Source organism: Sinohyriopsis cumingii, chromosome 1 (genome assembly GCF_028554795.1).
Source record: "Sinohyriopsis cumingii isolate HCF-2022 chromosome 1, ASM2855479v2, whole genome shotgun sequence".
Classification (NCBI taxonomy): Eukaryota; Metazoa; Mollusca; class Bivalvia; order Unionida; family Unionidae; genus Sinohyriopsis; species Sinohyriopsis cumingii.
The window spans coordinates 24588038-24610022 of NC_142961.1; the positions used below are offsets into that span (position 1 = coordinate 24588038).

The 21985-nt window shown below is 34.2% G+C and overlaps 1 protein-coding gene across 3 annotated transcripts in view; it reads left to right on the forward strand.

The window, feature by feature from the left end:
- The window catches only part of LOC149806562 (maltase-glucoamylase-like), a 353277-nt gene that overhangs the window by 157078 nt on the left and 174214 nt on the right, over positions 1-21985 (forward strand). For all 3 annotated transcript variants that reach the window (XM_089954672.1, XM_089954663.1, XM_089954683.1), the window contains 3 exons: positions 4692-4817; positions 11185-11316; positions 19052-19189. In XM_089954672.1, the coding sequence (XP_089810798.1) occupies positions 4692-4817; positions 11185-11316; positions 19052-19189 (396 nt within the window). The remainder of the gene's footprint in view (positions 1-4691; positions 4818-11184; positions 11317-19051; positions 19190-21985) is intronic.

Consider the following 21985-nt stretch of genomic DNA (forward strand, 5'->3'; position numbering starts at 1 on the left):
TTTATTTAAAAGCAATACACCTCTTTGTTAGACAATATGGTATACTTGAAAATATTGCATCTTCATGAGACAGTATAATTTAGTTTGTAGTATTACATCCTCTTATTGAGACAATAAGGTATACTTAAAAGTATTATAAACTCTTCCTGAGACAATATGGTATACTTAAAAGTATAAAATCCTCTTCATACTGAGACATTATGGTATACTTAAAAGTATTACAAACTCATCATGAGACAATATGGTATACTTAAAAGTATAAAATCCTCTTCATACTGAGACAATATGGAATACTTAAAAGTATTACAAACTCTTCATGAGACAATATGGTAAACTTAAAAGTATAAAATCCTCTTCATACTGAGACAATAGGGTATACTTAAAAGTATCACATACTCTTCATGAGACAATATATTATACTTAAAAAAGATTAAAATCCTCTTCATACTGAGACAATATGGTATACTTAAAAGTATCAAATCCTCTTCATACTGAGACATGGTATTCTTAAAAGTATTACACACTCTTCATGAGACAATATGGTATACTTAAAATTATTATTTCCTCTTCATAATGAGACAATAAGGGTATCCTCTTCATAACAGTTTTTGAGCACCCAAGAGTTTGGTTATCAAGCTCAAAATACATTTTTTACACAATGCTCATGATTCTTGCATTGCTATATGATTTGTTTTAATAAATGCTTTTGTACGTTTCCCAAATATAATTTGCTCATGTATTTTGTTGATTAATTATGAAAAATTTATAAAATATGCAAACTTTGAACTGAAGGTCTGGAATTGTTTAGGTGAATAAGGATATTTGGATGAAACATCATTGTTTTTTCTTTTTGATACCATTGCACAGTTTGCCTGGTAGCAAATTCAGTTTGTACCTTTCTTTGGCTTACAGTTTGTATTTCTTTTTGGCATACAGTTTGTATTTCTTGTGCCTTTACAGTTTGTATTTCTTTTGGCTTACAGTTTGTATTTCCTTTTGGCTTACAGTTTGTATTTCTTTTTGGCTTACAGTTTGCATTTCTTTTGGCATACAGTTTGTATTTCTTTTTGGCTTACAGTTTGAATTTCCTTTTGGTTTTACAGTTTGTATTTCTTTTTGGCTTTACAGTTTGTATTTCTCTTTGGCTTTACAGTTTGTATTTCTTTTGGCTTTCAGTTTGCATTTCTTTTGGCATACAGTTTGTATTTCTTATGGCTTACAGTTTGTATTTCTTTTTGGCTTACTGTTTGAATTTCTTTTTGGCTTTATGGTTTGTATTTCTTTTTGGCTTTAGAGTTTGTATTTCTTTTTGACTTACTGTTTGTATTTCATTTTGTCTTAGTTTGTATTTCTTTTTGGCTTACAGTTTGTATTTCTTTTTGGCTAACAATAGCTCAGATTTCTATTACAAATTTAAACACATTAAGCCCAAGTCTACAAAGTATAGGAGTTATTGCTATACTCCTGGCATTGTTGTCAGTGTCGGCATCCGTGTGTCACAAATAATGGCATACATATAACCCCTGACAACGTTTTAACAATTCTTTCTTCCTACATCATAAGCATCAATTTTGAAGTAGGTTACATAGTACCAAGAGTCAAAGACTTGGGAAGAAGGGGACTAACTTTGCACATGTACATTAATTTTACATTTTGGTTAAGTTCTGGAAGTAGTTACTATCTACCTAAATCTAACTGTTGAGCTATTTTTAGTATTTTAATAACTGGTTAACCCACATTGGCCTTGTAGAGTTCCTAAGATAAGATATGTCTTGCTGCCAGTCCATAGAGGTCTGGTTGGGCTTTACACAAACCTGTAGAAACTGTAGCTAGTTACATCTCAGGATTTCACATGTGGAGGTGAATTTCCTCATGAGTTTGGGATTGGACTGTTCCACTGGACAGAGTAGACAGAAGACTTTGTTGTTGACTTGTCTGTACCTATCCCTTCAGGGAACCAGAACTATTTCCCCTGGAAGGCATCACTTGTGATCCGAAAACTGCACATAAATTCTTTGTCATCTCCTGTTTCTCTTGGAATGGATTTTCACCACCAAGTTATTGGAAAATTAAGACCAATTTCTGACCAGAGCCTGCATGCTTGTCCCCAAACGCTACTCCTACCTATTACTTGAAGCCAGGTGGGTGAGATTTTTAGTGTTCATGGTTTAAGGGAGAATATACCCTAAACATAATCAATTTGGATATGAGGGCATTCATTTTAGCCCTACAGATGTACAGCAACCACATAAAGGGGCACTGTATGATGGTCTCCTCCAACAACATGTCAGTGTTAGCATACCTGAGCTGAACAGGAAGGACACATGCCCTTTCTGTTTGCATGGAGATTATGAACCTCTGCTGGGTAACCTTGAAAGGGATTATGCTCCAAGTTTTTCCTATTTCAGGAAAATGAATATTTGGTAATAGTTACAAAGGGGCAAATTGGTTGTTATAAAATGGTCTCTGCACAACCTGCTTAGGCTGGCAACCCTAACACAGTTTCTGGAATATGCAATTTGGTATTTGAAAAGCTTCAAAATTGATTGTGTCCTGGAAAGTGTTGTTGTTGTTATCATGTAATGCCTAGACACTTACCACTACCTTGTTTACAAGTAACTAGTTGCATGGTGAGTGGGTGAATTCCAGCCCATTGAAAATATTATAATCATCTGTCATCTACAAAAAATGCATGCAATTAAAGGCCAAAGTAGAGTTATTTTATAATCATCTGTCACCTTCAAGAAATGCATGCAATTGAAGGCCAAAGTATCAGTTACTTTATAATCATTGGTCACCTTCACAAAATGCATGTGATTGAAGGCCAAAGTAAGATCTGTTGAAGTAAAAAAGACAAAGACATTAATTACAGCTCCATAGAGAAAATGCAGCCAGAACAATAACTTAACAGGTCAGCATGTTGTTCAAAGTGTTGATGATGATGGCATTGCCAATTTCTATATCCAGGTTCATACAGTTGAAACCAGTGATTGATGGACATTATTGATTGAAATCTACAATACATGATCATGTTCAATGAATTTGTCATCGAAATCTACCATACCTGATGCATGTTGAATGAATTTGTCATTGAAATCTACCATACCTGATGCATGTTGATTGAATTTGTCATTGAAATCTACCATAGCTGATGCATGTTGAATGAATTTGTCATTGAAATCTACCATACCTGATGCATGTTGATTGAATTTGTCATTGAAATCTACCATACATGATGCAAGAGGTATTGTATATGGATTATCAGTCAATTCCTGTCAAAATTTATGGGCTACATATTGTAGCATGTATTAATACTTTTGAGGAAGCTAACATAGAGTTTCATCTCAAGGGTAGTCATGGCAGCATTGGTACTAGTCGGTGCATGTCAGTGTGTCACATGGTTCATTTTCACTGGATATGGAGAATACAGTTTTAGCAACGTTTTCATTTCCCCCTATGTTCCATTATGACAGGTACTCCATATGAGTGAGTCTGCATCATTGATTCTCTATAATTTGAACTCAAATGTACAAGAAAACATGTTTTTGTTTAATCAGCAGTGTTTAACTTTGACACATTTTCCATAATGAATCTCCTGCTTTCCTTTTTCTAGGTAATTCACATACAGGTTCAAATGTTTTGGAGTTGATGGATTGGTCAATATGTCAGTCATTATTCCAATGGATGGTTGGCTTTCACAGGTTTGATGACATCATCCTATGACATGTCAGAAATAATCTGTATGGATTCTGTCTTCCGTGTCATTGAATGATATCACTGATCCACTCAGCCAGGATTAGAGAGCAATTCTAACTGACATTCTAGCTGGTTTGATACCTGTCTTAAGCTAATTACTGCCCCATGTTTGTAATTTCAGGTATTAATTTTTCTTTTAAAAAATAAAAAGATTTATGTTCGTAACTATGACATATAAATAATTTCTATTCCTATGTTAATACCAGACATATGTCATCATTTAATAACTGAAGTGTGATATTTGAACAAGTGGCAAAAGCTGTTGGATTTGGTTGACCTAATCTGTTACAGTAAATTACATTTGCCATTTTGTAAACTATTCGACCCTAACTGTAAACAATGCAAGTCCTATTCAGCAATGCATTGCAGTGGGTTTATCATCATTGTCAAGGAGGTAAGGAGAAATAATTTGTGATAGATGTGAATGGCATCTGGTCCAATTTCTCTATCAAAGATTAATTTCCATGTCTAAAATGAAAGACAGTTTCTATTTATTTGTTTTAGTTCACAAAGAACTCTTTTTGTTGCTGCAGGTACAACTTTTGTAGGCAAATACAATCAAGCATTGCATGGCATGATGGGAAATCTTGTAGTTTTGATATGAAAATATGAAAATAGATTTTTCACATGTGAAAATATAGGAAAGAAAAATAGGAAAATTATTTTGCCAATAAGTCTTTCACACTTAAGCATGTATTAAAACAGGAGTAGTTTGCAGTTGGTGAAAAATAAAAACATCTGATGGGTTTTTTATATAGAAAGGATTTTTAGAAGCCTGCTTTGTACTATATAATGGTAGGAATTAATCCATGATGAAATTTAAGAACGTATTTTAACTGAACTTCTTTGGAAGAATTCCAGAATTTGGTTATTTGCTTATTTTATCATATTAATAATTTTCTAATGTCATTTCTTCCAATTTTTGTTTCTTGCAGGCCATTGGACGACCCTACATGCCACCATATTGGGGTCTTGGTTTTCAGCTCTGTCGATATGGTTACAACCACATTGAAAACTTGAAAGCTGCAGTGAACAGAACAAGAGCAGCAGAGATTCCTCATGTATGTGAAAATTTGTCATTTACATATATTGTACATGAAGTTTTAATTTGTTGAAAAGGCAGTTGAAAACTTTGATTAGTTTTAGTGATCAAGCACAAGGTATTTTTGACATAGTTTCTGTATTTTGTTAATAGTATGCTTGCATTCCCATACTCAAAATCTGCGTTTCAATGCATGCAATCAAACCATGTGCCATGGAGATATATTGTTGATGTGAATTTTGCAGACTGCTGAAATCATTCTTGGAAATTCTTCATTCATAATTTTTTTACCCTTGTTATGACTATTTAGTCACAAACCAAGTAACAGAAAGAAGCAAAATGAACATGTTTTCTAAAACTTGACACATAATTTAATTATCATGTTATAACTGAAAATTTGAGAGGAACTTACAGATTATGGAGTGAATCCCAAAAAATCCTGACAGATTATGGAGTGAATCCCAAAAAATCCTGACAGAGTTCTTTAAAAGTCAAAATGAATGAATAGTTCTGTATAAATTTCAAAACTGGAAATGCACTGATCTGCCAAGAATCCTGACTTTGTCAAGATGGCATTGTCAAGAATTCCTTTGAATAATTCACAACAATTCCTGAGTAATGTTTTAGTCCCAATAATGAACACTTTCTATTTTCACTGAACAGTTCAAACAAATGTTTTTCCTCTTGAATAATATTTAAGTACAGCATAAAACACATCTGCAGACTTACAACAGGAACACAAAAAATGAGGATGACTCCAAAATAGGATTGAATCTGGTTGCTCAGTTCTCTTTTTATGTACACCTTCTAGTATGACTATATTTCACAACATACCCCATGTGACAGGTCTTACTACTCAATTTATCTTGAACTTGCCTATTCATGTGACCTAGCCCAACCAATGGGAAGTTACTGCATTCTTCAAGAACCTTCCAAACCCCATCAACCATTGAAAATTAAGGCAAAGACATCCTTAAGTCTTATTATTAAGATCGTTATTAGTAATTGTCAACCCATACTTAAGCATCTATTTATAGATCCTATGTAATATTATGCTCTTAACAGACTCAGGTCACATAGGCAAAATCTAACTCAGGTCACGTAGGCAAAATCAAACTCGGGTCACATAGGCAAAATCTAACTCAGGTCACATAGACAAAATCTAACTCGGGTCACACAGGCAAAATGTAACTCAGGTCGCACAGGCAAAATACAACTAAAGATATTCTGTACAATTTACAGCCATGAATAAAAATTACAAAAATTAGATAAAATCATGTACCAGGATATACAAAAAATATAGATATATATACAAACCTTTAGTGGTGATTAGTATCATGTTTTAATTTAAATTGTTTGTTTTCAATAATAATAATAATAATAATAATAGTGACCACTATATTTAAAGAGAGTGACAATTTCAGGGAACTAATCCTCCTTGTGGACCTCTGTAATTTGCATATTTTCCTTCATAGTATATAGTTATACACACTGCAAAGAAAGTCACATACAAGTCTAATTCTAGATGGGAAAAAATAGTTCATAGTGAGAAACAAACATTAATAAGAACCTAAATTTGTATATGTACATAAACATACAATTTTATAAGATACTCAGACTAAGTATATATAGTAAAATGACAGTGATTCAACAAAGTGGATACTTTGAGTATTTGTACTTTAAATTGTAATTTATTTGTCAAATCAATTTTCATCCATTTTCCATATTTTTAGCATACAAGTCGATATTTTTGCACCTGGAAGTCTAGGCTTTGATTTATACTCAGACTATATGGATTATTTCATTGAAAAATGCTTTAGGCACCAATAATACAGTGATTTTGAGATTTAATCAGCAAAATCAAAATCGGGTCACATAACTATACTAATTCTTATTCAGTTACTGTGTAAATAAATTTTTATTAACTAATATATTATAATTTGTATAATTACATTATATCCATTTATATGTACTTGTAATTTCTGATTTCTTCAACTTGAAATAAAAGAAAACACAGATTTTACAATACATGGGCCCAGTATGACTTATGGTCTATACCCTATATTGCAGTGTACTTATGGCCTATACCCTATAGTGCACTGTACTTATGGTCTGTACCCTATAGTGCACTGTATTTATGGCTTATACCCGATAGTGTGCTGTACTTATGGCCTATACCCTATAGTGTACTGTACTTATGACCTATACCCTACAGAGTACTGTACTTATGGCTTATAACCTATAGTGTACTGAACTTGTGGCCTACAACATATAGTTTACTGTACTTATGGCCTATACCTTAATAGTGTACTGTACTTACAGCCTATACCCTATACTGTACTGTAATTATGTCATATACCCTATAGTAAACTGTACTTATGGTCTATACTCTGTAGTGTACTCTGCTTATGTCCTATACCTTATAGTGTACTCTGCTTATGTTCTATACCCTATAGTGTACTATATCTAAGGCCTATACCCTATAGTGTACTGTACTTATGGCCTATAGTCTATAGCATACTGTACTTATGCCCTATACCCTAAAGTGTACTGTTCTTATGGCCTATAGCCTATAGAATACTGTACTTATGGCCTATAACCTGTTGTGTACTGTACTTATGGACTATAACCTATAGTGTGCTGTACATATGGCCTATACCCTATAGTGTACTGTACTTATAGTCTTTACCCTATAGTGCACTGTACTTATGGTTTATACACTAATAGTTTACTGTTCTTATGACCTATATCCTATAGTGTACTCTACTTTTGGCCTATACCCTATAGTGGACTGTACTTATGGCCTATAACCTATAGCATAATGTACTTATGTCCTATACCCTATAGTGTACTGTACTTATGGTTTATACCCACCCTGTCGTGTACTCTACTCATGTCTTATATCCTATAGTGTACTGTGCTTATGCCCTATACCCTATAGTGTACTTCACTTATGGTGTCTACCCTATAAAGTACTGTACTTATGTCTTATACCCTATATCATACTGTACTTATGGCCTATATCCTACAGTGTACTGTACTTATGGCCTATACCCTATAGTGTACTATATTTATGAACTATACCCTATAGTGTACTATCCTTATAGACTATACCCTATAGTGTACTATATTTATTAACTATACCCTATAGTGTACTATCCTTATGGACTAATACCCTATAGTGTACTGTACTTGTGGCTTATACCCTATAGTGTACTGTACTCATGTCATATACCCTATAGTACATGGTACTTATGGCCTATACCCTATAGTCTACTGTACATATGATCTATACCCTATAGTGTACTGCACTTAAGGCCTATACCCTATAAAGTACTGTACTTATGTCTTATACCCTATATCATACTGTACTTATGGCCTATATGCTATAGTGTACTATAGTTATGAACTATACCCTATAGTGTACTATCCTTATGGACTATACCCTATAGTGTACTGTACTTGTGGCCTATACCCTGTAGTGTACTGTACTCATGTCATATACCCTATAGTACATGGTACTTATGGCCTATACCCTATAGTCTACTGTACATATGATCTATACCCTATAGTGTACTGCACTTATGGCTTATACCCTATAAAGTACTGTACTTATGTCTTATACCCTATATCATACTGTACTTATGGCCTATACCCTATAGTGTACTATAGTTATGAACTATACCCTATAGTGTACTGTACTCATGTCATATATCCTATAGTACATGGTACTTATGGCCTATACCCTATAGTCTACTGTACATATGATCTATACCCTATAGTGTACTGCACTTATGGCCTATACCCTAAAAAGTACTGTACTTATGTCTTATACCCTATATCATACTGTACTTATGGCCTATACCCTATAGTGTAATATAGTTATGAACTATACCCTATAGTATACTATCCTTATGGACTATACCCTATAGTGTACTGTACTTGTGGCATATACCCTATTGTGTACTGTACTCATGTCATATACCCTATAGTACATGGTACTTATGGCCTATACCCTATAGTGTACTGTACATATGATCTATACCTTATATCATACTGTACTTATGGCCTATACCCTATAGTGTACTGTACTTATGGCCTATACCCTATAGTGTACTATAGTTATGAACTATACCCTATAGTGTACTATCCTTATGGCCTATACCCTATAGTCTACTGTACATATGACCTATACCCTATAGTGTACTGTACTTATGGCCTATACCCTATAGTCTACTGTACATATGATCTATACCTTATAGTGTACTGTGCTTATGCACAGCACATCTTTTGTTCCTAACAAAAATAGAAGCTATACAGATTTTGTTTTATTGGTCACTTTTTTAACCACACTTCATTGTTCTTTATCAGATTTTAGGAGTAGATCCATTGTTATTTGATTTACCAGTATTTTATTTGACACAGTTGAGCGATTACTGGTACATCTTTTTCATTGATATAATTGATCCTACAAAGAGGTTTATTCCATGTTAATGACTTGAATGTTTGATGAATATTGATAAAATACTGTCAATTAAGTACATGATTATCATATACATGCTTTCACAATTTTATCATATATTCTCCAAATAATACCCATAATATAGGTTAAATTCACAGCAACGATGGACTACCCAATTTTTTGTATCTTTATGTTGAACAATGTCCTTGTGAAACCTAATAAAGAAAACGCCCCTAATTGTTACCCATACACACAACGAAGACATTGTCTTTGACATAGGTTAGAAACAGACAACTGCCTATCTGATTTACTTGATAACATTGAAGCCAGATCTCTGAGTCTGTCCAAGTTTTGCCAGTCCATATAGGGTAAACTTCCAAATGAAACATCAAGTGGGAAAAGGAAACTAGATGTCCCAGACCTAAACACAGTACCTCCAGGATTCAAATTTTTAGCAAGAAAGATGTCACCTCAACAAAACAACAGAGAAAACAGGCCCTCCTAGAACAACAGAATACCAAAACTATTGTCCTGATGTAAGTTGATAAAGGCTCTGACTACTATATTCATGAACACTTATGATTGCAAAAAAGAACCACCAGCAGGGGACTCTACCATTTTGGTTATCAGATGCGATGAACTCAACCCATACCACTTCATTTTCTTTCTGCTTTCACAGGGTACTCTGCTCCTAAAGTTAGACTAGTTTAGATCACAGACAAAACTGCTACAAAACAGTAACAATATATTTATTTTAAAAATGTAATGCTATACTAACAGTGCCAAGAGGAATCAAAGGAAAAGGTCTACCAGTGACCATATAAATATGCAAGGATGGAATAATAAGTTAGACCACCTGAAATTACTATTGTCATCTAAGTTCAATAGTGTATGTATTCTTGGTTTAAAAGTATAATGTTAAATAACAATCATGGAAATGACTTTTTTTATTGATGATTATGGAACACCAATCAGACATGATAGAAATTCATGCAGTAAATATGTTTTTGTATATGCAAGAAATGAAACTGAAACAATATGGATCAGGTAAATGAATCAAATAAAAATCCATTCCTACCATGCTTTATTTATGTCCCTGTCTGCAAAGGTCAGATGAAATATGTGTTTTGAAAAGCAGTTAGATAATGTGACTGATGACCAAAAAGAAATTTATATTTTCAGTGACTTCAACCAGGATCTTATGTATAATCAGATTAACAGAAATTGGCTGAATTTTTATAGAAACGTTTTGTCTGATCCAAATAGTGGAACAACCAACACAAGTAACTGACCACTTGAAAACTCTCTTAGATAATATTGTATACAAATATGGAGAAAAGTGTTTCCTTGGAGTATGGTATCTATGTTTAATTATGTGGATGATGCTCTTGATACATGGACCCAACTTTTTGTGCAAGTGGTAGGTGAACATGTACCTTTGAAAACACTTGCCTTATTTCTTAAATCGTGACCTTGTAGACACTATGAAAACACATTGACTTTGTATTGCTTAACTCCTGACCTGTGTAGACACTATGAAAACACATTGTCTTTGTATTGCTTAACTCCTGACCTGTGTAGACACTATGAAAACACATTGTCTTTGTATTGCTTAACTCCTGACCTGTGTAGACACTATTAAAACACATTGACTTTGTATTGATTATCTCTGACCTGTGTAGACACAATAAAATCAATGATTATTTCAAATCTGTTGGTCAACAAGATGCCTAATATTTACTAAGGGTATCTTTTTATGAAGCTTGCTCCATTTTCTTACGATGTGAGAAATACTGTATTTTAAAAGTGATGTACATAATATAGACTGTGATCATTGATTTTGATGGGAGATAAACATCAAAGTGGTGGGTTCCTGTGCAATGAATAATGACAGAATACACGGATCATCAACTTGTCTTCACAGGATGTACAGTATGCAGACATTGATCATATGGATGAGAGGAAAGACTTCACAGTGGATAATAAGAATTTCCCTGGATTAAATGACTACTTCAAATCCCTACAAGAGGGTGGGATGCACACAATCATCATATTGGTGAGTACCATTTTGTCTTATAATTTTCAATATATATATATATATATATATATATATATATATATATATATATATATATATATATATATATATATATATATATATATATATATACACACACACACACACAACCCATATACCGTATTTACCATATATATTGGGACATGATAAAATAAATTTTTTTCTGTCCCAGAACTTATGGTGAAACTTTTTTCACTTTGGTCATATATCCCAAGACTTAAGAAATTAAAAAATTTGTATTGTATTTGTGTTCCCCCCCCCCTATTTGCATGTTGCAATAAAATAGATAAACAAAACGCTTTTTTGATAATAAAAAAAAAGAAACTAACCTTTTATTGTTATCATTTATTCCTTTTTTATCAACATGAGCATTAAAGAATAAAATACATCTACATAATCTGTATATGTAGCATAAGCTTCCATACTGAACCATGTATCGCTTATGTCCGATAACACATGCCACGTTGTTCATTGACATGAACATTGAGAAACAAATTGTGTTTGGTTGTGCTCAGAGGTTTGAATATATTATCCTACTGAAAGCTGGATCCAACAAAATTGCAAACAAGAGGGAAATAATCTCCTGATATCTTGAAGACAACTGTCATTTACATATGACATGGTATTAGGTGCAAAATAATCAGTATTGAATTATATCCAGGCCTACAGTATGACAGTATCTAGCAAATAAAAATCATTATTTGAAAACACGTTCACTTAAATGTAAGTGACAATCTTTTTGCCAGCACGGGTTACAAAAGTGTCATTACTATTTACCCGCAGACATCAATGCTCCTTTGTATTAATTATTACTACAGATACCAAGCACACAGAAGCCCAGGTGGTGAATAAACACAACTGGCAGCAAGCAGTAAACTCCTTCTTTGAACTTACCGAGAGGACATCAAAGACAAAGGTCTTTTTATGACAAGCAAACGAACCTTAGAAGCCGACTTTGGTTACTTTTTTTTTTTAAGGATATCAATACGAAGGTTATTTTATTGCAAAGCAAGCAGACTATGGATTCTTTTAAGTGTGCTGATTTATTTTGTTTTTTTAAATATATAAAGACAGCCAAGATATGGAAACAGACTTTGGTTCCTTTTCTATGGTAATCATGGTAATTTTGAAAATAAATTGAAACAAGGGAACAGATTTTTATGTGACACAATACAGTGCTTCATGCATTGATGTCCATGACCCCGTATTGCCCAGAATATTTTGATAAAATCATGTGATGAATTTGTGGTCTCCAACTGGGTGCACAGTTGAATTTTGCCAGCATATAAAATAAAACATGGAAGTTTTGTCCATATTTCCTATGTGCATGAGATCAAAATCATTCTGTTTCTTCTCACTGATAACAAATTAAAAAATTATCCACTTACTTCTCAACATCAACTGCCAATTTTTGGGCTATATGGATGTTGTCTGAGTTCAAGTCTGTGACATTGCATAAATCATGTACACCATCCAGCTGAAGCTTTAAAACATTCATCACTGTTAGCCTTGGCAATGGAAACAACCTTCAGTCTATTAACATTTCTGGTGACTGCATCCCCATTTTTATGCTGCTCTAGAACCCACCTCATTCTTTCCATTATTCAGATTTTCTTAAGACACCTGGCATTATCACCTAGAACTAATTTTTTCTTGTGCCAATCATGCTCTGTTTCTCTGACACACCAAATTCAAAGTCTGCAGTGTATGCATTATGTTTTCTTTTCCCCATAGTCATGAAAGTACCTATGTTAAATCAATTCATGGTGTAAGATATCCAAGTCACAAAGTACATGGTAAGTGACAGAACAATTGGTGTCTGTAAGAGACACTTTGATTATACAGTCTTGGAAATCACATCAAAGGATCATTGCAGGCATCAATTGCATGGTGTCATGAAAGGGACTCAACATAGCATTGAGCAGGTATCAAATGAATGGCACAAACAAGTGATTGTCTGCTGGGGAAAACCAAGCAGCATCTATCAAAACATTGTGAACTAGCTAACCAAGTTCACCTTTACATGCTAAAGGAGTAAGGTCAGATTTTTTAAAAGCATTTTATGTCTCTTTTATAAGACAACTCTAACACTGCATTAATAATTTTAGTATATTATATATATATATATATGTCTGGTAGTTCAAATGTTAGACTGGTACATAGTCTGAATAACCAGACATCAGTCATGAGTTCTCAAATAATAATAATAATAATAATAATAATAATAATAATAATAATAATAATTGTAATAATAATGACCTCATTTAAAGAGGGTAACACAATTAGCTAAAAACTAATCTACCTTGAAGCCCTCATACAATGGAATTTATTTATTTAAGCTGCATCTCTGATGCCACTGGATATATTGGGTTTGGAAGAAGGAAATAGAGTGGGCATTTCTAATGTCAGCTGGAATACTTTTCAAGAGCAATGTTCCAGAGTATTGGAAACTTTTGTTAAATAATTCCTTATTTGGTTTGGGAATTTTATACTGTTTGGTAGACACGGATCACAGGTGGGGAGTATTACCAGGTAGCCTATACTGGAATAGTGATTGTAAATATTCAGGAACACTATTATTGGATATCCTGTACATTAATTTGGCTTTTCTCAAACAGATTCAGTCTTCAATAGGTAATATTTTTTAACTTACCTGCTAAATTTTCCTTGCTTTCTTTCTGAATTGATATTAGCCCAAATGCTCTTTTTTGAAGATGTGCCCACTTTGCTATGTTTTTATCATTTGGATTACCCCATACTGTATTACAGTAGTCTAAGTAGGGTAGTATGTAACTATTATAAAATAGTTTTCTGTGCCTTTCAGGGAGAAAATGTTTTATCCCACTGAGAAGCCATAAACACTTATTTGACATTTTACTGATAATGTTTCATATGTTTAGTCCATAATAGGTTATTATCTACCAGGACACCAAGTAGTCTATCATGACAGACCATTTACAAATTTGTATCCTTCCATGTCAGACATAGTTCATCACTATCAAGATTTGTCCTTTTTTGCCATGTTGAGATAAGTAATGTTTTAGTTTTACCAGTATTTACCACCATGCCATTGCATGTGCACCAGTTTTCCAGTTTGTTTAGGGCATTCTGTAAAGAAATTTCAAGTTCATGCTTTGTGGTTTGGATGTCTGCAATGTTGTGTCATCTGCGTAGAGATCTGTAGATGATATTGAGTCTCTTAGTAAAAGTGGTAGGTCATTAATAAATAAAATAAATAGTAATGGACCCAGAATTGAGCCCTGTGGTACTCCATATCTAATTGTTCCAGGTTCAGACAGAACATTATTTATATAAACATGTTGTGTTCTCTCACTTAAGTATGAAGTAAACCATCCAACTGTTCTTTCATCACATTGATAGATTTTCAGTTTCTTCAAAATGATTTCATGATCCACCATGTCAAAAGCTTTCCAGAAATCTACAAAAACAGATCCTATTATTCTACTTTGGTCAAGTGCTTGAAGCCATTTATCAGTTAGGGAGATCAAGGCAGTCTCACATGAATGTTTCTGTCTAAAGCCTGATTAATGAGGGTGTAACAGCAAGTGTTTGGTTAAATATGACATGAATGAGTCATGCGCATGTTTTTCAATCAATTTTGACAAGTTTCATAGTATTGAGATTGGTTGGTAGTCATCAGCATCATCCTTAGAACCAGATTTGTGAATAGGGGTTACTTTTGCAGTTTTCCATATTTTGGGGACAGATGAGGTTGCAATACTTAAATTGATTATGAATGTTATGCTATCAACAATAGCAGAGGTAAAAGATTTAATGAGTCATGGACCAATCTGGTCAAGTCCTGTAGTTTTCTTGGTATCAAGTTCACTGAGACATTTTTCAACAAAGTTTATTGATACTGGTGGGATAGAGAAACATACCTTCCTAGAGATTTTGCTGCTGCAGAACCTTGTCAGTTCATTAAAGTTGTTTTCTATCACTGGTTCTTTTAACTTTGTGGTATTGTTGGGGAAAAAAAATCATTGAAAACATTTGCAATGTCAGTGTCATCAGTGACTATGGTGTCATTTACCAGAAGTGAGTCAATTTTATTTGATATCTTTATATCAGCCATTAGTGATTGCTTTATCCATGATAATACCAAATAAAGAAAGTAAAATTGTCAACAATGAATAATAATTTAATGATATTGCTGACTAAGCTGAATTCTAAATTGTTTCTATGTTATAAAATCAATAGATGTGTCACCAACTAAGCATTTGGTCACAATGTTTTCCCATTTGTTTGAATGATCTGTAGCCTCAGACGCAAAACAAAATAGGTGTGAAAGCATATCTCCTGAACTTATAAAATGCTTTATAATCGACTTACTACCACAGAACCCGTACTACATGCATGATATCAGTTTTAATTGACTTACTACAACAGAATCTGTACTACATACATGATATCAGTTATAATTGACTTACTACCCCAGGATCTGTACTACATACATGATATCAGTTATAATTGACTTATTACCTCAGGATCCGTACTACATACATGATATCAATTATAATTGACTTACTACCCCAGGATCTGTACTACATACTTGATATCAGTTATAATTAAATGACTTCCACAGGATCTGTACTACATACATGATATCAGGTATAATTGACTTCATTGGCTTGACTTCACTTGTGAAGATTTAGGAAGGGGGATGTCCATGTCTGTTGATGAGCCCAATACGTGACAGGCATGTCCATCCACAGAGGTTGCAGGGGAATGTCTGGGCTGTGGTGGTGCTGCCAATGGTTCCCGTTTTTTTTTTTCACCATCATTTTTCCTCCAACATGGCCAGTTGACAGCTCACCATACAGTTTGATCTTTGGCAGGCAATGATCCTCCATCCTGGACACGTGCCCTGCCTAGCATAGCTGTATCTTCATGAGCATGGCCTCAATGCTGGTGATCCCTGCTTGTTTGAGGACTTCAGTATTGGTGATGAAGTCACATCAGTGGATGTTACGGATGGTGCGGAGGCAGCGTTGATGGAAGTGTTAAAGGAGGCAGAGGTGGCGGCTGTAGGTGACTCAGGATTCGGTGCCATATAGGAGGGTGGTCAGTATGACAGCTCTGTAGATGCTGATCTTTGTACCTCTCTTGGGACTGGCATTGTACCACACTCGTTTATAGAGGCTGCCAAAGGCCCTGTTTGCCTTGGCCAGTCTGTTGTCTATTTCTTTGTTGATCTTGGCATCAGAGGATATCACACAGCCCAGGTAGGTGAACTGGTGGACTACATTCAGCTCTGTCTGGTCAATGAAGATGCTTGGTGGTTGGTACTCTTTAATGGGAGCAGGCTGGTGAAGTACTTCAGTTTTCTTTAGGCTGACCTCAAGACCAAAGAGCTGGCAAGCTTCTGCAAAGCAGGATGTTATGCACTGTAAGGTGACTTCCATGTGGGCAACAAGGGCAGTGTCATCTGCAAAGAGAAGTTCTCTAGTCAGTTTTTCCAAGGTCTTGGTGTGGACCTGAAGTCATCTTAAGTTGAAGAGGTTGCCATCAGTGTGAAATCTGATATAAATGCCATCTTCATCATCAAGGTCTACTGTTGCTTTTTGGAACATCATGCTGAAGAAAATTGAGAACACTTACTACCCCAGGATCTGTACTACATACATGATATAAGTTATAATTGACATACTACCCCAGGATCTGTACAGCATACATGATATCAGTTATAATTGACTTACTGCCCCAGGATCTGTACTACATACATGATATCAGTTATAATTGACTTACTACCCCAGGATCTGTAAAAAAAAAAAACAACATAATATCAGCTTTAACTGACTTACTACCCCAGGATCTGTACTACAGACATATCAGTTATAACTGACTTACTACTTCAGGATCTGTACTACATACATATATCAGTTATAACTGATTTACTACCCCAGGATCTGTACTACATACATGATATCAGTTATAATTGACTTATACTACCCCATGATCTGTACTACATACATGATATCTTTTATAAAAGTTATATTCAGCCATATCTGGACTACTGTAATGTAATTTGGAGTAATGCCTCTAATTCAAACATTACAACACTTTAAAGACTCCAAAAGAGGGCTTGCCATTTAATTCTGGATCAGTATATAGGCAATTTTCAGGATGCAATGAATAATATAAAGATTTTAACAATACATGAAAATATATTTCTTAGAAAGGCCAAATTGATGTTTAAAGTATCCAGAAAAGCCATTCCTGTCTATCTAAGCAATATCTTGCAGCAAAGATATGCTACTGGTACTCCAGATTTAAGGTCCATTAGAAGTAAAAATTACATTATACCAAGGCCAAAAGAAGGAATTGTTTAAAAAAAGTTTTCATTATACTGGTCCACTGGTATAGAACAACATCCCCAGTGACATAAGGCAGGCTCCTAGTATTTCTTCTTTTCATAATCAATATATCTCAGATGGATGAAACCTTTAGACAATTGAACTGTTCTATAAAAATAAATACCACCTGCTTTTCTATAATTTTGCATCATTTCCACAGTTGAATTTTTCAATGCAGGATGATATTTTATATACGTTTATGTGTTCACAGATGCCTGTACATATGTTCCAGGCTTGATACTTTGATTTTTAAAATTACTTAATTATCTCGTGTCAAGCCAGATTCTTCACATCATGTTGTATATACTGTATATATTGTACATAACAGATAGAAGGCCTCAAGGTAGATTAGTTCTGTAACTTACTGAATTACCTTCTTTAAATAAAGTCTTTATTATTATTATTATTATTATGATTATTATATAAGTTACCCCTCAAACTTCTTCATTTGTGTTGATGAGTGTCATCAAATAATACCTTTACAACAAAATATGTAAAGCTTATGTCTGAATATAAAAGGTACTTTTGTAGCTACAGCAAGTAATTTTGATTATCACCCGCCAAAATGTATTTGGGGACCTATTCCAATAAAACTTACTTGGGGACCTATTCCAATTAAACTTTACCATCTGACTTGACTGGAAATGTCTGTTAATTATGTGTTACATGTTTTCTAGATAGTACATCACCTTGTCATCAATTAATAATTCATTATTAAAAACAGTATGGCTGGATGAAAATCTCCTTTTTTGTAAGAGAAAAAAGTATGTTTTAAAAATACTAGTTTGAAAGGAAATCAGTGAATCAAAGAAGGATAACACTGATATAAAACCAGCAGTAATTGTTATGCTGAGAACATCATCTTTGGTACATTTAATAAATAGGTATATCAAAAAGTATTGTTTTTTTTTGTCAGAACTAGTTATAATTCCATTGAATGTTGTTATATTAAATTTCACATGGTGTAAAATATTGCTTAGAAAACATATTGAATAAAGCAGTTATAAAGGAATTGTGCTTTTCATTGATGTCTGTTTTTACACCTGGTACCTGAAAAGGGTACCAAAACTGAAAGAGAACAGTTGGTAGATTGATGATTAGACAGATATGTAGCATGGGTGAAAAAATTTATAAATACCAGTTGATAATTAAGATCAATCAATGGAGGTATTGTTAAGTATTGTTAATAATATTCTTAATTAGTTCAAGGCTAAAGTTACTGGATTTTGCAACCATGCCACTTTTACAGAAGTGTAGTATTTGTTTGCATGCTTTGCGTTAAATTTATTGTGACAGTTTATAAAATCTGTTAATTGTTATGCTTTCATTTTCTTCAGGACCCTGCCCTCATTTCCAATGAGACAAACTATGCTCCCTATGAGAAGATGAAGGCAGTTAATGGCAGTATCATGTGGCCAGACAATTACCCAGTACCTGATGGCAGCAAAGACCCTGTGGGTTCTCTCCTTGGATATGTGAGTTAATTGCCAACTGAACTGAAATACCTGCTTATCATTAACTGTGCTAATTTTAATACATTCATAATTTGTTTGTTTATCGGTTTTAACTTGAATAGTCTTTATGTCACAGGGGAGAAAGAATGCCAAGTCCATATTTAGTTTCCTATCCTAACAAAGAATAATTTTTTTTATCAAGTTGTGTTGTACAGGAATAATGTTCTGTCTCTAAATCTATCTTCAAGTACCTGATCATAGTATGTCAGCAAGTTCTGTCTCTTTATCTTCAAGTACCTGATCATAGTATGTCAGCAAGTTCTGTCCTTTTATCTTCAAGTACCTTACCATAGTATGTCAGTAAGTTCTGTCTCTAAATCTATCTCAAGTACCTGATCATAGTATGTCAGCAAGTTCTGTCTTTTTATCTTCAGGTACCTGACCATAGTATGTCAGCAAGTTCTGTCTCTAAATCTATCTCAAGTACCTGATCATAGTATGTCAGCAAGTTCTGTCTCTAAATCTATCTTCTAGTACCTGCCCATAGTATGTCAGCAAGTTCTGTCTCTTAATCTATCTTCAAGTACCTGACCATAGTATGTCGGCAAGTTCTGTCTCTAAATCTGTCTCAGGTACCTGATCATAGTATGTCAGCAAGTTCTGTCTCTAAATCTATCTCAAGTACCTGCCCATAGTATGTTAGCAAGTTCTGTCTCTAAATCTATCTCAAGTACCTGATCATAGTATGTCAGCAAGTTCTGTCTCTAAATCTATCTCAAGTACCTGATCATAGTATGTCAGCAAGTTCTGTCTCTAAATCTATCTCAAGTACCTGATCATAGTATGTCAGCAAGTTCTGTCTCTAAATCTATCTTCTAGTACCTGACCATAGTATGTCAGCAAGTTCTGTCTCTAAATCTGTCTCAGGTACCTGATCATAGTATGTCAGCAAGTTCTGTCTCTAAATCTATCTTCTAGTACCTGATCATAGTATGTCAGCAAGTTCTGTCTCTTAATCTATCTTCTAGTACGTGATCATAGTATGTCAGCAAGTTCTGTCTCTTAATCTATCTTCAAGTGCCTGACCATTGTATGTCGGCAAGTTCTGTCTCTAAATCTGTCTCAAGTACCTGATCATAGTATGTCAGCAAGTTCTGTCTCTAAATCTATCTTCAAGTACCTGACCATAGTATGTCAGCAAGTTCTGTCTCTTAATCTATTTTCTAGTATCTGATTATAGTATGTCAGCAAGTTCTGTCTCTAAATCTATCTTCAAATATGTGATCATAGTATGTCAGCAAGTTCTGTCACTAAATCCAACCTTCTCATTTAGAATGTCTTTAGCACCTTGTAGCCTTTAGTACTGAACTGCTTACTGAGATGGAAATAGATGAGATTGAGTCCCCTTGGATAGATGGAATGATGGGATTGATACCAAATCCCATCTTTTGACTGGTACTACTTTGCTTTTGCCTTGTCTGCATGCTCTTGCAGGGGATTCACAGTATGGACCATTCACAGAGTATGGTCCATTCACACAGTGTGTGTGGTCCATTCACACTTTATGGTCCATTTACACAGTATTGCCCATTCACACAGTATGGTAACTGCAGACAGTATGGTCCATTCACACAGTATGGTCCATGCACACAGAATATGGTTCATTCACACAATATGTGTGGTCTATTCACACTTTATGGTCCATTTACACAGTATGGCCTATTTACACAGTATGGCCATTCACACAATATGGTCCATGCACACACAATATGGTCCATTCACACAGTATGTGTGGTCCATTCACATAGTATAACCCATTCACATAATATGGTCCATTCACACAGTATGGTCCAATCACACAGTATGGTCCATTCAAAGAATATGGACCATTCACACAGTATGTGTCATCCATTCACACAGTATGGCTCGTTCACACAATATGGTCAATTTACCCATTTGTTCTAAAGTTGATCTTTCACTGACAGATTTTAACATCTTTACTTTTTATCTTGTAGTAGTTAATTAGTTGAAGTTTACATTTATTTTGAAGTGACTTTCTTTCTAAACTTGTTTGTAATTCTTTATATTAAACTTTTTACCTTTTTGTCTCGTAGTACTCATGTTTGCATTTATTTGGAAGGATTTACATTCCTTCCCATTTGTGTGCAATTTTGGACACATAAGGTTTTAGAACTTCACCTTTCATCAGCACCACATTACCATTATTGTGTTGCCATGCCATTAAATCCTAATACATATTAAATATATACATACACTTCCACTGTCATTATCACCATGCCATTAAACCCTAATACATACTTAATATTTACATATACTTCCAGTCCTTTATTGAATTGCCATTAAATCCTAATACATATTAAATATATACATACACTTCCACTGCCATTATCACCATGCCATTAAACCTTAATACATGCTTAATATTTACATATACTTCCAGTCCTTTATTGAAATGCCATTAAACCCTAATACATACTAAATATATACATACACATCCAGCCGTTTATTGAAATGCCATTAAACCCTAATACATACGAAATATATACATACACATCCACTGCCATTTTCACCATACCATTAAACTCTAATACATACTAAATATGTACATGCACTTCAATTCCATTATCACCATGCCATTAAACCCTTAAAAATAATGAATATATACATGCACTTCCAGTCCATTAGTAACACATGAGTAACATGATTTGAAATCAGTCTATCTGAGTTATGACCTGTCTTGTCTTCTTTGTCTCACTAACCTCAATATGTCTGAGGGGAGGCCTGTCTTGTCTGTCC